The sequence below is a fragment of the Equus przewalskii genome, chromosome 3, assembly GCF_037783145.1.
Source record: "Equus przewalskii isolate Varuska chromosome 3, EquPr2, whole genome shotgun sequence".
Classification (NCBI taxonomy): domain Eukaryota; kingdom Metazoa; phylum Chordata; class Mammalia; order Perissodactyla; family Equidae; genus Equus; species Equus przewalskii.
In genome coordinates this window covers 9,447,897-9,462,490 of record NC_091833.1, presented here as the reverse complement: position 1 = coordinate 9,462,490, position 14,594 = coordinate 9,447,897, and the positions used below count along the sequence as shown (strand labels likewise).

The 14,594-nt window shown below is 54.4% G+C and overlaps 1 protein-coding gene across 1 annotated transcript; it reads right to left on the bottom strand.

The window, feature by feature from the left end:
- Window positions 1–4,909: 4,909 nt before the first annotated feature.
- On the bottom strand, window positions 4,910–10,689 carry CCL22 (C-C motif chemokine ligand 22). The gene is made up of 3 exons (XM_008540910.2): window positions 10,583–10,689; window positions 9,259–9,382; window positions 4,910–6,927 (listed from the first exon to the last, which is right to left on the bottom strand). Exons 1-3 carry the CDS (start codon window positions 10,653–10,655, stop codon window positions 6,843–6,845), a joined length of 282 nt encoding a protein of 93 aa, XP_008539132.1. The 5' UTR covers window positions 10,656–10,689; the 3' UTR covers window positions 4,910–6,842.
- Between the last annotated feature and the right edge of the window lie 3,905 nt (window positions 10,690–14,594).

Sequence of the window (14,594 nt, the reverse complement as noted above, 5' to 3'; positions counted from 1 at the left end):
TTGGTGCCACTTGGTTGCTTATTTTTCGGGTCTGGGAATGCTCAGAAAGTTTTCCAGGTAAGTCGGTGGTAACTGCTCCTTCGCTTTGTGCCTTTTCGGCTTGGGAAGGTTTCCTAGGGACGGCTGTCCTTGCTGACAGCAGGGGGAAACCTGTATTTGGAAAGTAGGGGCTCCGGCATTTGGCGGCCCTGTCACTGCTTCTGTGTGCTCTCGGGCAGCTTCCCCGCCGCTCTGGGCTCACACTCGCTCTGAGACGGGCACTGACTACAAACCCAGGGTGTGAGCAAAATGCCTTTATCATGGTCCCTTTTATGGATGAGGAAACTGAGGAACGCAGAAGGGAAGGAATTTTCTGAGGATCACCAGCCAGGAAGTGGGGGTGCCTGGATTTGCCCCAGCCAGCTGGCTCATGACCCCAGGTGACATCCCTGGGATGGAATCGGTTCACGCCCATAAGGTGCCAGTTCAGAGCCTGGCACGGGACAGGTGCCAAACCACAAAACTCGGCTCTGCTTTTTTTCCTTGTTCAGCCCTTGGGGACGTCCTCTCCCGTCTTCTAGTGCAACTTCTTCCTCCAAAAAATTGGAACGGTCACCCCCACCCGGCTCCTCGGGGCGGTAAGGTCAACTGAGAGCAGGTTTGGTTCAGACAGAGGAACTAGCTTTCAGGGCAGCCGGACCTGGAGCAAGTGTGACTCCACTGCTCGAGAGGGATCGCCCTGGCAAGCTCCTTGACCCGCTGACCCTCAGTTTCCGCATCTGTGAAATGGGATGCTAACAGCCACCTCGGCAAGTCACCCCCTGGGGAAGTTCATAAGGCTAAGGACATTTATAGCGCCTGGCACGCAGGAGCTGTCAGTGTCTGTGTTGGCCTTGGTGTGTGCCTGGTACTGCAACGGGACGGGGGCCCCAAACGTGGAGAAGCCAGAACCCTTGCTCCAAGGAGCCCTGGGCCAGTAGGAGAGAGAAGGTACAGGTTTTACAAGAGACCGAGGCTGTGGGCCTGGGGGAGGGAGCAGCCTTTTATTCTTGTCCCGGAGTTAAGGAAGGTGGGAGTGACAGACCATGTTCAGTCAGAAGGTGGGCAGAGTTGTGCTTTCTTTCTCTCACATTGTCGTTTTGGAAAATGTTGAACAGTAAAGAAGAAGGAACCACACAAAGAGCTCTCATCCTTCTCCAACTGCATTCAGGGAGCAGCATTTTTCCTTCGTGGCTTCATCTTTTTTTGCCAGGCCATCTCAAAGTAAATGATGGATGCCTGAGACCCCGCCCCTGAATGCCTCAGCATGCATCTCCATGGTACCAAATACACAAATATGATGCTATCACCCCACCGAATACAGTAACAGCAATTCCTATGGCCTGTAATGTCAGCTAATATCCAAATTTCTCCAATATCCCCGAAATGTATTTTATTTTATTTTATTTTATTTTTGTATTCAGAAACACTTTATTTCACTCTCATTCTTTTTTTTTTTAAGATTTTTTATTTTTTTCCTTTTTCTCCCCAAAGCCCCCCAGTACATAGTTGTATATTCTTCGTTGTGGGTCCTTCTAGTTGTGGCATGTGGGACGCTGCCTCAGCATGGCCTGATGAGCGGTGTCATGTCCGCGCCCAGGATTCGAACCAACGAAACCCTGGGCCGCCTGCAGCGGAGCACACGAACTTAACCACTTGGCCATGGGGCCAGCCCCCAAAATGTATTTTATAGTTTCTTTTCCCTCCTTTTTCCTTCTTCCTTCTTTCTTCCCTCCCTCCCTTTCTTTCTCTCTTCTATTTTTTGAGCCAGGATCCATCTAGTTTCCTGCATTGCGTACGGTTATTTCTTTTTGGTCTGCAATAGACCCCCTGCACATTTTTCATGACTGACTTTCTGAAGGGTCCACACCGCTGTCTTACGCGCTGTTCTCATTCTTAATTTATCTAATTATCTCCTTGTGATGTCGTCTAATTTATTCCGTCTCCTATGTCTTTGTTGTAAAGTGAAAGTCGGTTCTCCAGCCTCCATTAGTTCCCAGCTGCACGCTCTTGGCAAGAATCCATTATGAGTAATACTGGGGATTTCACATCGCACCACGGCCCCTTCACCCCGGCCCCTTCACCCCTGCCCCTTCACCCTGGCCCCTTCACCCCGGCAGATCGGTCCGCTGTTCTTGAGGCCTGGATGGCCGACCGGCTGAAGGATCCGTCTGCTGGAGAAGTGTTATTCCTTTTATGATTCATGAGTAACCTGCACGATGCAGATGGGCAGGATTTTGACAGGCCATTCCCGGCAGAGGGAAAAACCTAACCAAGGTGGAAAGTACTGGACCTGTGCAGGGGAGGGGACCTGTCCAGGGAAAGAGTGGGCAGGGAGGCTGTGGCCGGGCACTTTGCAGCCGGAGTGAGGAATGCGGATGCTGTTCAGGCGCAAGGGGAGTGGGAAGGGTCTGAGCTGGGGATCCACTGAAGCCGGGATTAGAAAGGGCAACAGTGCTGGGCAGCAGGAAAGAGGGTTTCCTCAGGCGCTTATGGGGAGATGAGGATGGGGTCATCCCTGCCCACACCTACCACAGACCCACAGACGGCCGGGAGCCTGCCTAGGTGCCCCCGAGAGCAGGCGGCCTGCGCCGTTCCTGTGGGACATGAGGGACTCCCCCAGCCCCAGAAGCAGAACAGAAACAGCTGTGGGGAGCGAGATGGAGAGCCCAGGGCACTCCTGTGGGGCCCCAGGATGGTAGGAGGGACGCGGTGGCCAGTGAGGCCATCTCCAGGGCCCCTGGGGGACAGCCTCACCTAGCTCTTCCCTTTCCCCACCCACCTCTGTCTGGTTCCCCTGTCTGGCCAACAAGGAGGCCTGCCCTCCGGCACTTGGCTCTTCTGTCCGTGCTGGCCACCCCCTCTGTTTATTGAAATCTACACAACATCGAATTTACCATTTTAACCACTTCTAAGTGTTAGGTGCAGTGGCATGAAGTACTTTCATATTTTTAGGTACATTCGTATCACCACAATCCATCTCTAGAACTTTTTCATCCTGCAAAAGTGAAACTGAATCCATTGAACAATAACTCCCATTTCCTCTCCCCCCAGCCCCTGGCAAGCACCATTCTCCTTTCTGTCTCTGGGAATTTACCTACTCTAGGAACCATACAGTATTTATCTTTGTGACTGGCTTATAAGCACTTGCCACATCTTCAAGGTTCATCCACGTTGTAGCACGTGTCAGAATTTCCTTCCTTTTTAAGGCTGAATAATATTCCATGGTATGGGTATCCCACATCTGTTTATCCATCCATCCATCCATCCATCCACGGACACTTGGGCTGTTTCCACCTTGTGGCTGTTGTGGAGAATGCTGCAATGAACCCAGGGGTATAGACATCTGTGCGATTCTCTGCTTTCAGGTCTTTTGTGTGTATACCCGGAAGTGGGGTTACTGGATGATGTGGTAAGTCTATGTTACATTTTTTGAGGAACTACTGTAGTGTTTTCCACAGCAACTGTACCATTTTACATTTCCACCACCAATGCACAAGGGTTACAATTTCTCCACACCCCCGCCTACATTGTTTTCTTTTTAATAATAGCCCTCCTAATGGGTGTGAAGTGGTATCTCGTTGTGGTTTTGATTTGCATTTCCCTGATGGTAAGTGATGCTGAGCACCTTCTCATGTGCTTCTTGGCCATTTGAATACCTTCTCTGGAGAAATGCCTATCCCAGTCTTTGCCATTTTGTTATTGGGTTGTCTGTACCCTCTTATCCCATTGGGTTCTCACAACCACACGCATGGATAACGTGCTTTTATCGCCTCCTCTTCACAGAGGGGGAAATTGAGCCTCAGAAGGACCAAGCACCTTGATCCAGACACCCAGCCAGTGGGAGCTCCTGCGTCTGTCTGCATCCATGTCGGGAGGCCCGATGCTGCTCCCCGCCTCCCAGACAAGCGCTCTGGGTGTCTGGAGCTACAGCCCTGGAAATCCCGCTGCGAGAGCCAGATCTGACGAAGAGCAAAGGCCACTTGTGCTAAGATGTCCACGGAGCGTGTTCACCCCAAGGAAGTCGTGAAGAGGCCCTGAGGGCAGAGGAGTCCTTCCGTTTTTCTGGCAGACCCAGCTGGTCTGGCCCCAGGCAAGCAGGCCCATTTGAGGGCCCCGGGGAGTTCAGCACCAGACGAGCCAGCTGCTCCCCCAGCCTACTCCCTCCACCTCCTGGATGCACAGCCTAGCTGTGCTGCCCAGTGCCACCTGTGGTCAGGATGGCCACGTGGCAGTCCCACCCGTGGCATGAGGGCAGAAGCGAGGAGCCCTGCCTCCTGGCCCACTCACAAAGCCGTCCCAGAAGCCCACGTCCTCTCTCCCCGTCTGCTGGATGATGGAGTTGAGTCTGGGTCCCAGAGGAGGGCGGGGCCCCGAGGAGGAAGGAGCCTGGTCCCTGAATGACGGTGTGGACGGTGCCGGCAGACCAGGGATGCCCCGTCAGACTTCATGTGAGAAGAGCAAAACTCCTGTGGAGTGGCGCCCCTGAGACCTAGGAGATGTTTGTTTCAGAAAGTAGCTTTCCTGACTGGCACCTCTCCTCTGCCTCCGTGTCCATCCTTGAAAGGGGAGGGTTGAGGTTATTGATTGACTGACTGATCGACTGACTGACTCAATGAATGAATATGCTGTGTACAGCTCTAGACTTGGGGACAGAATGAATGATTTCATCAGATCCTCCTGACAGGTGGTCCCTGGGTGGGCCAGGCCTGGTGGGCAAACGCCTGGGGTCCCCTGTTGGCTCCTACGCAGGTCCTTCCCAGGTCCTCACATCTGGTCCTGGCTCCCCAGCTCACACGTCAGTGTCAAGGGCTTCCCCACTCAGAGACAGGGGGCCGCGGTGCCCCCTGCCCTACCTCACAGGACAGCAAACGCCAAGGAACGAAGCAGACCCTGTTGCAGAGGATTTATTTTCCAGAAGGAGGCCTGTGGGGCAAGCGCAAGACAGGAGGGGAGGGGGACCGTGGGATGCTTGAGGGCCTGTGTGCGGGCAGCAGGCAGGTCATTTCCAGCACCCATGGTAGGCAGGTGGTGCTGGCCTCCAGGGGGACGCAGGTCTTGGAAGACGCTGACTTTTAGGGCTGGCAAAGTCATTCCCTGTGCCTTGGACCCGAGCCCACAGCAACCCTGTAAGGTGGGTATTCTCATTCTCAGAGGAGGCTCAGAGAGATTAGATGGTCTCCTCAGGGTCACACAGCAATAACCACCCCACTGACTTGCACCAGGCTCAGAAAGGAACAAGCACATGTACAGCTTATTTCCTTTACCTGGGGAATATGTTGTCCCCAAGGAGGTGCAGATAAGTCCCAAACCCCAGTCCTTAGCCTGGTCCCAGACCCCTGAGAACAACCTCCATCTTCCTTCATTTAACCACACCCCCACACTCACTCCCAGGGCCAGGAAAGTTCCGCCTTGGCCCCCTTCCACACAGCTCCTAAAATTCCTCCACTCATCCATTTGGCCTCTTAAGCATTAGCCCTCTTTTCATATACAAATATAACTAGAGTTTGTAATACCAAGCCAAGGGTAGTCATTCACACCATAGCATGAACTTGGTTCTGAGCTTTTGGGGGAAGGAGGAAGAGGAAGTGGGGGACTCTGAAGAAGTCAAGGCTGTTGGAGGTTGGAGGAGAAATAAAGACCTGAGGGAGGTAAGACGGGTAAAGAGACCTAAAATGTAAGAAAAATGGGGTAAAAAGGTGAATCTGGGCAAATCTGAGGTTTTACATTGACCCAGATGGTTCTTCTCGAGATGACCTTGGGTCTCTGTCGATGTGTGAGGGCCACTGGGGGGTGGGAGAGGGACATACTTTTATTGTTGAGGCCTGATTCTGAGCCAGACCCTGTGCTCTGTGCTGGAGGCCAGGAGCCAAAAGTAATTCAGATGTGAACTTTGGTCCAGTCAGTGGGGCTGGAGGACAAGGCCCAAGTCCCAGAAATTCTGAGCAGACTGTGATCAGGGCTTTTAAGAGGAGATGGAGGGCCAGGATAAGTCTGAAAAATGAAACTCAGGGGCTGGCCCGAGGATGTAGTGGTTAAGTTCGCATGTTCCGCTTCGACGGCTCGGGGTTCGCCAGCCCGGATCCCGGGTGCGGACATGGCACCGCTTGTCAAGCCATGCTGTGGCAGGCGTCCCACATATAAAGTAGAGGAAGATGGGCATGGATGTTAGCTCAGGGCCAGTCTTCCTCAGCAAAAAAGAGGAGGATTGGCAGCAGATGTTAGCTCAGGGCTAATCTCCCTCAAAAAAAAAAAAAAAAGAAAGGAAGAAGGAAAGAAAAACAAAAAGAAACTCAACCACTGGCCGCTTAGGCTGAGCCATGCCTTGGAGGGCTGGTGGGGTTGGACCTGTGTGGGTGACAGGGAACATTCCAGGTGTCAGGGGCAGCCTGGGAGAAGACCCAGAAGTGGAAATGTGCGGGTTTGGAGAACAGGGAGTTGGAGTCCAGTATGTATGAAAGGAAATGGGGGAGGGCCAGAGACAGGGATGGGGCCCAGATCCAGGGGGCAGGGCTGCCAGGCTCAGGGGCTCTGACCTCAGCCTAGGGCAATGGGAGCCATGGAAGGGTTGGAGTAGGGGAGTGACTGAGCAGGACTGTGGACCCTCGGACTACCTGGGACAGAGGATGGGCTGGAGGGGAAGGGGAGATGCAAGGGACAGTGTGGAGGCTGGGCTGAGGTGACAGTTGCCGGGACGGAGAGCAGGGGCTGCAGGGAGAGGCCCTGGCACGGGCTCGTGCTGCGGAGCGGCTGCGACGGCAGGGAGGCAGGACCGTTAGTCTTCCTGGGGGGTCCAAGGCCGTGTGGTCAGGCAGGGCCCTTCCTCACTTGTCCAGCTTCTGGAGAATCTTCTTCACCCAGGGCTGTCTGGGGTCAGCGCAGATCTCCCGGCCCCTGAGGGTTAGCAGGCTGCAAGGGGACGCCAGGGAGATAATGGGCAGTGTTAGCCTGCAGCGAGGACCCCCGTGCCCGCACGGACGCTTAGCATGGATGGGTCTCCCACGGGATGCAGCGGTGCCTACTGTACAGATTGGTTCAAAGTGTATGAGGCCCCTGCTGCATGCAAACATATTTCCTAAGGGGGAGAGAGGGAGATGAGCAGCAAGGACCTCTGGGGCCCTCGGACCCTCAGCCCCAGCCCTGGGTACCAGGTCATGCCAAGGAACAGAATGCCCGAGAATCTCATAAGGAATGCGGACATGGCCTTAGGAGAGAGTACTGGGCAGTGGGCAGGAACGTGCTCTTCAGAGCCAGATGGTCCAGGTTAAAATCCCAGCTCTGCCACTTGTCAGCAGAACAAGTTAAGAAGGCCCTTAACTTCTCTGAGCCTCAGTTTCCACATCTGTAAAATGGGGATGATAATCGTGGTCCAGCTTCATTGGATTGTGATGAAAATTTGATGTGTTAATATAAACCGAAGCGCTCAGAACAGTCCACAGCGGATAGTGGGCGCTATAGAATCGTGCCACGAGCCGGCCTGAACTTTTAGCACGGATTTTCTCAATAAATCCTTACAACAACCCTATGAGGCCCTGTTAGTCTATCCATTTCATAGTTGAGGAAAGTGAGGCCCAAAGAGGGAAAGCCACTTGCCCAGGCTGCAGCCAGCACCAGCCACGCCCTGGGGCACTCAGCCTCAGCTGTCGCCGGCAGGCGTGGGCTCAAAGCTGGCCAGGGACCAGAGACGTCCCCCAGCCCCAGCCTCCCTTCCTGCCTCTCAAGAGCCTGTCCGTGGGGCCTGAGAGCTCCTGGCTCCCCTTACCTCCCTGACCTGGCCCTGCCCCACAGACCACCAACGAACACAAAGGACAAAGAAGGCAGAGATGTTGACCTTGGCCACATGGGCAGCCTGCCCTGGCCGCTGGGTGACACTGGACAAGGCTCAGCCCCTCTCTGAGCCTCGATCTCCCCATTGTCAAGCCACATTCTTTCTGGAGCCCCTTCTGGCTCCAATTCCAATAATCACACGTGTGCTGTCTTTTATTGAACATCTATTCTATGCCAGGCACTGAGCATCACATCTTCCACTAACTACTGCTGTGCCCTGTGATGCTCAAGAGGCCCCACAGCCTCTCTGTGACCATTTCATCACCTGCGAAAAGGGGATCATAACAGTACCTACCACACAGGGTTGTTTCAAGGATTAAATGAGTTAATATTTATAAAGCGTTTAGAACAGTGCCTGGCACTTAGCAAGCACTTTTTCCGTGTTTGATAAATATTAAATGATCACTCTGCTATACTGGGGGGGAATCTGAGCTCAGAGTTGGAGTGACAAGAACCCTGGGAGGGCTTCCTGCTTCAGCCTCCTTGTCTAGTCACCTGCAGGCCCCTCTGAGAGAAGGAAGATGGGTGAGGAGGAGGAAGATGAGAAGACGACAGGGCCCCAAAGGGCGTCATGAGTCCCCAGGCCCAAACAGCAGCCAGTGTGTGGTCCCGCAGGCCGCGGGCCCAGAGGAGCGGGAGCAGGTGCGGGAGGGGCTTCCCCAGAGGAGAGCCCAGTCACCCAGCCAGGGGCAGGGGCACGGGCAGGCGCGGGCTCCAGGCCAAGGAAAAGGAAGCCAAGAAGCCGAGAGAAAGAAACAAAGGAAAACGAGAAGCAAAGGAGGAAGCCCTGAACGAGGACCCAGGGTCCTGCTTCCAGCCTGCACAACCTCGAGCAAGTCACTGCCCCTCGCAGGCTGTTTCTCCATCTATCAATTGCAAGTCACCCCAGCTCCTCGTGGGCTGGCATGAGGGTTAAGGGAGGCAACCCAGTAACGCTCAGGACAGGGCCTGGCCCGGGGAAGCCCTCTCTAAGCGTCAGCTCCTCATGCTCCTCTTCTGGGAAGAAGGGCTGCCTCGAATAGCTCCCAGGGCCTGGGGGAGCATCAGATGCTTCTGATGGGAGCATCTGTGCTGACTCAGCTGCACCGGGCACGCTGCCCACACCCTGTAGCCTCCACTCTGTGGCCTGCACTGCCGGTACTGCCCTGCCTGCCTGGGGCAGCCCCCTGTTCATTCGGCCCTGCATCCTTGGAACCTGGTACACAGAAGGCGCCCAATAATATTCGTTGAATGACCACGTGATTTTTTTCTTGGCATCCCCAAGCCTGGGCTGAGTCCTCTGTTGCAGCCAAGCTTTCCAGGCACCCCGCTGCTTTCTCCCCATCCCTGGGTGGGCCCCGCTCCCCTGCACCCGGGCCTCCTGGGCCACGCCAGCAGGCTCCCCAAGGCCCCGCCTCCAAGCTCCCCACTCACACGACGCCAGGTCTCCGGCAGGAGTCTGAAGTCCAATAGTAGTATTTCACCATTCGCCCGGGCACGGGGTGACGGATGTGGTCGCGGCAGCAGACGCTGTCCTCCACATTGGCGCCGTAAGGGCCTAGGGGCAGGGGCCTCAGAGGAGTCACACGCTGGGCCACAGAGTTCTCCCGCAGCCACAACCTCTGACCCAGCTTCTCTGTTCTCATGTGGGAGGTCGGTGTCCAGAGGATTCTGGGCCTCGAGGTTCCTGCTCTCGAGGCCTCTGCGAAGCCACTAAGGGCCTAATGTCTACACTCTGGGCCGATCAGCTCAAGGGGGAGGGAATCAGGATGACTGAGCATCAAGGACGCCCAAAGCATCCAGACAGGACCCAGAGACTCTGAACAGGAAGGAGCCTATTTAAGATGCCGTCCGTGGACCGGCAGCGTCAGCATCACCGGGGAGCTTGTCAGAAATGCTTGGTGCCCGGCCGTCCTGCTGAATCAGAGGTGCATTTTGACGAGGGCCCAGGTAATTCAAGAAGTCTGCTTCAGCTCACGTCTACTCTAACGCCCTCCATGGTGCAAACTGCGAGGTGGAGGTTCAGAGAGGGGGCGGATTTGCCCAGAGTCACACAGCACTCCGGAGAGTGAGGACAAGGGCTCAGGCAGAGTCCAGTCACGCAGACCCGGGTTTGAGTTCCACTCTGCCTTAAGTTGCCAAGTCCCCTTAGGCAAGTCATTTAATATCTCTGAGGCCCAATGTCCTCCTCTGACCAAGTGGGTAATAATAGTATGGAATCTATGGGGCCTTTAATGTGGGGAAATCTCTCAGGAAACCCAATAACTGAGCAATTCTTGTTCCTAGCTGCCTGACTCTCAGTCCAGTACTCGTTCCCTGGCCCCACACAAGGGCAGGGGAGTTCACCTTGGGATGGAGAAGAGAAGTCAGGAGTCCAGAGTTGAGAGCAAGTTCTGGAGCAAAAATAGGGTGGCGGGAGGGCAGGACCAGCTTGCCAAGGGAATACCCCTTACCCTAGCTCCTGCCTTTTCCCACCCCAGCCGGCCCCCCCAGCAGCTCCTTCTGGAGTAGAGGACCCAGGGCCGGGCCCATCACATCCCCTAACCCGCTGAGACAGAGCCTAGTCTCTAAGCCTTCAAGACTACCCATTTAACAGATGAGTAAACTGAGGTCCAGAGAAGCAATGGGACTAGCCCAAGAGCCAGCAGCCGACTGAGGTGTTCTGCTCTCAGTCCAGTGCTCTTGCCACTACATGAGGAAGACAGCCCAGTGTCTGACCCTGGCCTCTGCAGGGAGCCCTCCCGTTCCCCAGCCTCACCTGCCTGGGTTGCTGGAATTACCATAGCGAGGAGGATGAGGGCAGCCAGGAGCGGGGTCTGTAGGCTGGCCATGCTCCTGTCCTGTGCGTCCCAGCCCAGGTGTCTACAGTCGCTGGAAGACAGGAAGGTGTGGTATTTAAGCGCTGGCTCCACCCACAAGCCTCAGACATTCTTAGTCATGGGTGAGCCCAGAATCTCTGACATTCACATTGTGAAAGAAGAACTCCGCTTCCTCCAAAGCAGAGGAAATTCTCTGCGGCGGGAACTGCTCAGCGGGGACCCCCGCTCTGAGGCTCAAGAGATTTGTAAAATCCCCCTTGAGCTGGGCCTCTTGGAGGCCTGTGCTCCCCAGGGTCCGCCTGCTGTGTAGCCTTGGCCGTGTCACTGGATGTCTCTGGGCCTTGGTTTGCCCATCTGGAGACGGATGGGATGGGTTTGCAGCCCTACTTATTTACGTCTGTGGTTGCTTGTAAATCAAGAGAGAATGTGGAGCTGCGCAGCCCGAAGCCCTCGCCTGGATCTGAAGCCCACCTGCACCCTTGGTGATCTTCATCACCAGTCTTTCTTCAGAGGGAGAGCCTGCGAATCGCTTGGGCTGGTTTCTCTGCCCCAACACCAGCATCTTCAAGGCTTCTCACCAAGTCCCAGCTTGGGTCGGATGTGGTGCGCTCAACAGTTGCAAAGAGCTTCCACACGTGTCCATCTTGCCTGTTCTTCCTCCCCAGCCGTCTCCACGCTCTTCCTCATCCACCCCCTTCTCGATCTATGGCCATGGGCCACTGATTCTCCTTCCTAACTCTCTCTCGGACCCATGCCCTTCTCTCCACCCCGTTGTCCCCGCCAGGTCCAGGCCGCCTCCACCTCAGGCCCAGATGCTGGCCCCAACCCCCTCCCCGCACGGCAGCGGCCAGAGCGAGGGGCCCGGATGCACAGCTGCGCACGCCTCTTTCCTGCTCCAGAGCCCAGCTGTGGCCCCTTGACCTGAGGACAGAGCTCACGCTCCTGATTGCGGCCTTCAAGGCCTCAGTTCCAGACATCCCACTCTCGCGGCCTCCCTCGCCTGAGGGATCTCACCACACACCTCACAGTTCCTCAAAGAGGTCTGCAGCCCGTCCCTGACCCTGATGCCCTTTCCACTTCTCCTCTGAATAAACTCCTACTCGAGCATCAAGAACTGTTTGAAATGTCACCTTCTAGGTAAGCACACCCCCTCAGGACTTCAAAGTATTCTGAGATGAGCTAGAACGTGGACCTGAGCAGACCGTGTCAGATTTTCTCTTTCTCAGACCCCTGCCCAGAAGCCCAACTCCAGGCTCTTGGAAGGCAGGGGTCCCCTCTCCTTTGTCTCGGCTCCCCCAGTGTCTACCAAGACTGGGGGATGCGGTGGGTGTCAGAACACATCTGAGGAAGGAGGAAACTGAGGCTCGGAGGAAGAGGGCGTTGCCCAAGGTCATACAGCCAGGAAGTGGCTGAGCCGGCCCCGGAATTTAGGACTCTGCACCCCATCTGTAAAAGGACCCATCCATTCCTTTATTCACTCCTTCAACAAATATTTATGAGCCCTTTGGTAGACAGAATAATGGCCCCCCCAAAATGTCCACGTCCTAATTCTTGAAATGTGACCTTACATGGTAAAGAGGACTTTGCAGATGTGTTTAAGGATCTTAAAATGGGGGATTTCCTGGATTATCTGGATGAGTCCAATGTAATCGCCGGGTCAGCGTAAGAGGGGAGCAGGGGTCAGATGCAATGCGGGCAGCCTCTAGATGCTGGAAAAAGCAAGGACACAGATTCTCCCTTCCAGCTTCCAGAAGGAGCCCAGCCCCGCTGACTCCTGACCTTCGTCCACTGAGACTGGCGTAGGACTTAGGACCCCCCGAACTGTGAGAGAATAAATTCGCGTTGTTTTAAGCCTCTAAGTCTATGGTCATTTGTTACAGCAGCAAGCGGAGTACCAGCACCTGCCAGGTGCCAGGAACGCTGCCAGGGCCTGGGGACACAGCGGTGGACAGCTCCCCGCTCTCATGGAGTTGACCTTGGAGACAGACAATAAACAGGCAAACCAATATCCAAGGAGGTACCGCCAGGTCGGGGTGAGTGCCGGGAAGAAAGGGAACAGAGAAAAGCAGCGACTGTAGGAAAGCAGTGCTGGGGAGTCAGAGAAGGCTTCTGAGAGGGCGTGACGTTCAAGCTGAAATCTGGAGGATGCCAAGGAGCCTGCAGGCAGGAAAGAGCCGGTGCATAGGCCCTGCGGGCTGGTGAGGCGGCCAGCAGCTGCGGTGGAGGGTGGGGGGCCAGGGGAGAGGTGGGCAGGCGGGACCTGAGGAGCCCACTCAGCTGCGATTCCCATGAGCTCCTGTTGGGGTTGCATCAGAAGCACACAGCATCGCCTCGGAAGACCTCTTGTCCAAAGGAGGGACCCAAAGCCAGGCACAGAAGGACAAATACTGTGTGATCCCACTTCTACGAGGTTCCTAGCAGTGAAATTCACAGAGACAGAAAGCGGAAGGATGGTTGCCAGGGGCTGGGGAGGAGGGAATGGGGAGTTAATGGGGACAGAAGTTAAACTGGGGAGGATGGAAAAGTTCCGGAGATGCATGGTGATGATGACTGCACAACAATGTGACTGTGTTTAATGCCACTGAACTGTACGCTTAAAAATGGTTAAAATGGGGGCCAGCCCCAGGGCTGAGTGGTTAAATTTCCATGCACTCCTCTTTGGCGGACCAGGTTTGCAAGTTTGGATCTCAGGAACGGACCTACTCCACTGATCAGCCATGCTGTGGAGGATCCCACATACGAAATAGAGGAAGGTGGGCATGGATGTTAGCTCAGGGCGAATCTTCCTCAAGTAAAAAAAGAAGAAGATTGGCAACAGATATTAGCTCAGGGTGAATCTTCCTCACACAAATGGTTAAAATGGTAAATTCTTTGTTGTGTGTATATTACCAATAAAAAAGAAAACAAAAGCATATAAAAAGATGGGGGGCCAGCCTGGTGGTGCAGCAGTTAAATTTGCACGTTCCACTTTGGCAGCCCGGAGTTTGCCCGTTCGGGTCCCTGGTGCGGACCTACGCACCACTTGGCAAGCCGTGCTGTGGTAGGCATCCCACATACAAAGTAGAGGAAGAGGGGCACGGATGTTAGCTCAGGGCCGGTCTTCATAAAAAAAAAAAAAAAAGATGCTCTACGTCATATGTCATCAGGAAATACAAATTAACAACAACAAGAGACCACTACACACCGGCTAGAACAGGTAAAATCTGGAACACTGACAACTCCAAGTGCTGGCGACGACGTGGAGCCACAGCAGCCCTCAGTCACTGCTGGCGGGAGTGCAAAGTGGTGTCGCCACTTTGGAAGACACTTTAGCGGTTTCTTACAAAGCTAAACATACTCTCATCATATGATCTGGTGATCATGCTCCTTGGTATTTACCCAAAGGAGCTGGAAACTTACATCCACACAAAGGCCTCTGTTTATAATTGCCGAAACATGGAAGCAAACAAGACGTCCTTCGGTAGGTGAACGGACAAATGAACTGTGGGACATCAGACAGTGGACCACTACTCAGCACTGAAAAGAAAAGAGCTATGAAGCCATGAAAAGACATGGGGGAAACTTAAATCCATATTACCAAGTGAAAGAAGCCAATCTGAAAAGGCTACATACTGTATGATTCCAACTAGATGACATTCTGGAAAAGGTAAAACTATGAAGTCAGTAAAAAAAGTCAGCGGTTACCAGGAACTGGCGGAGGGAGGGATGAGCAGACCGAGCACAGAGGATTTAAGGCAGAGAAACTACTCTGTATGATATTATAATGGTGGATGCACGTCGTTGTATTTTTATCCAAACCCACAGAATGCATGACCCCACCAGTGAACCCTAATGTAAATTATGGGCTCTGGGTGATTACAATGTGTCAGTGTAGCTTCACCATGTGTAACAAATGAACCATTCTGGCGGGGGACATTGCTCATGGGGGAGCCCATGCACGTGTGGAGACAG

What these genes read in the sequence shown, in the direction of transcription:
- CCL22 (XM_008540910.2), bottom strand. Translation starts at nt 10,655, where the DNA reads ATGGCCAGCCTACAGACCCCGCTCCTGGCTGCCCTCATCCTCCTCGCT. An exon ending in AATTCCAGCAACCCAGGCAG is followed by an intron (nt 9,383 to 10,582) that starts GTGAGGCTGGGG and finishes CCCTGCCCCTAG; the next exon opens with GCCCTTACGGCGCCAATGTG. An exon ending in TGCCGGAGACCTGGCGTCGT is followed by an intron (nt 6,928 to 9,258) that starts GTGAGTGGGGAG and finishes GTCCCCTTGCAG; the next exon opens with CCTGCTAACCCTCAGGGGCC.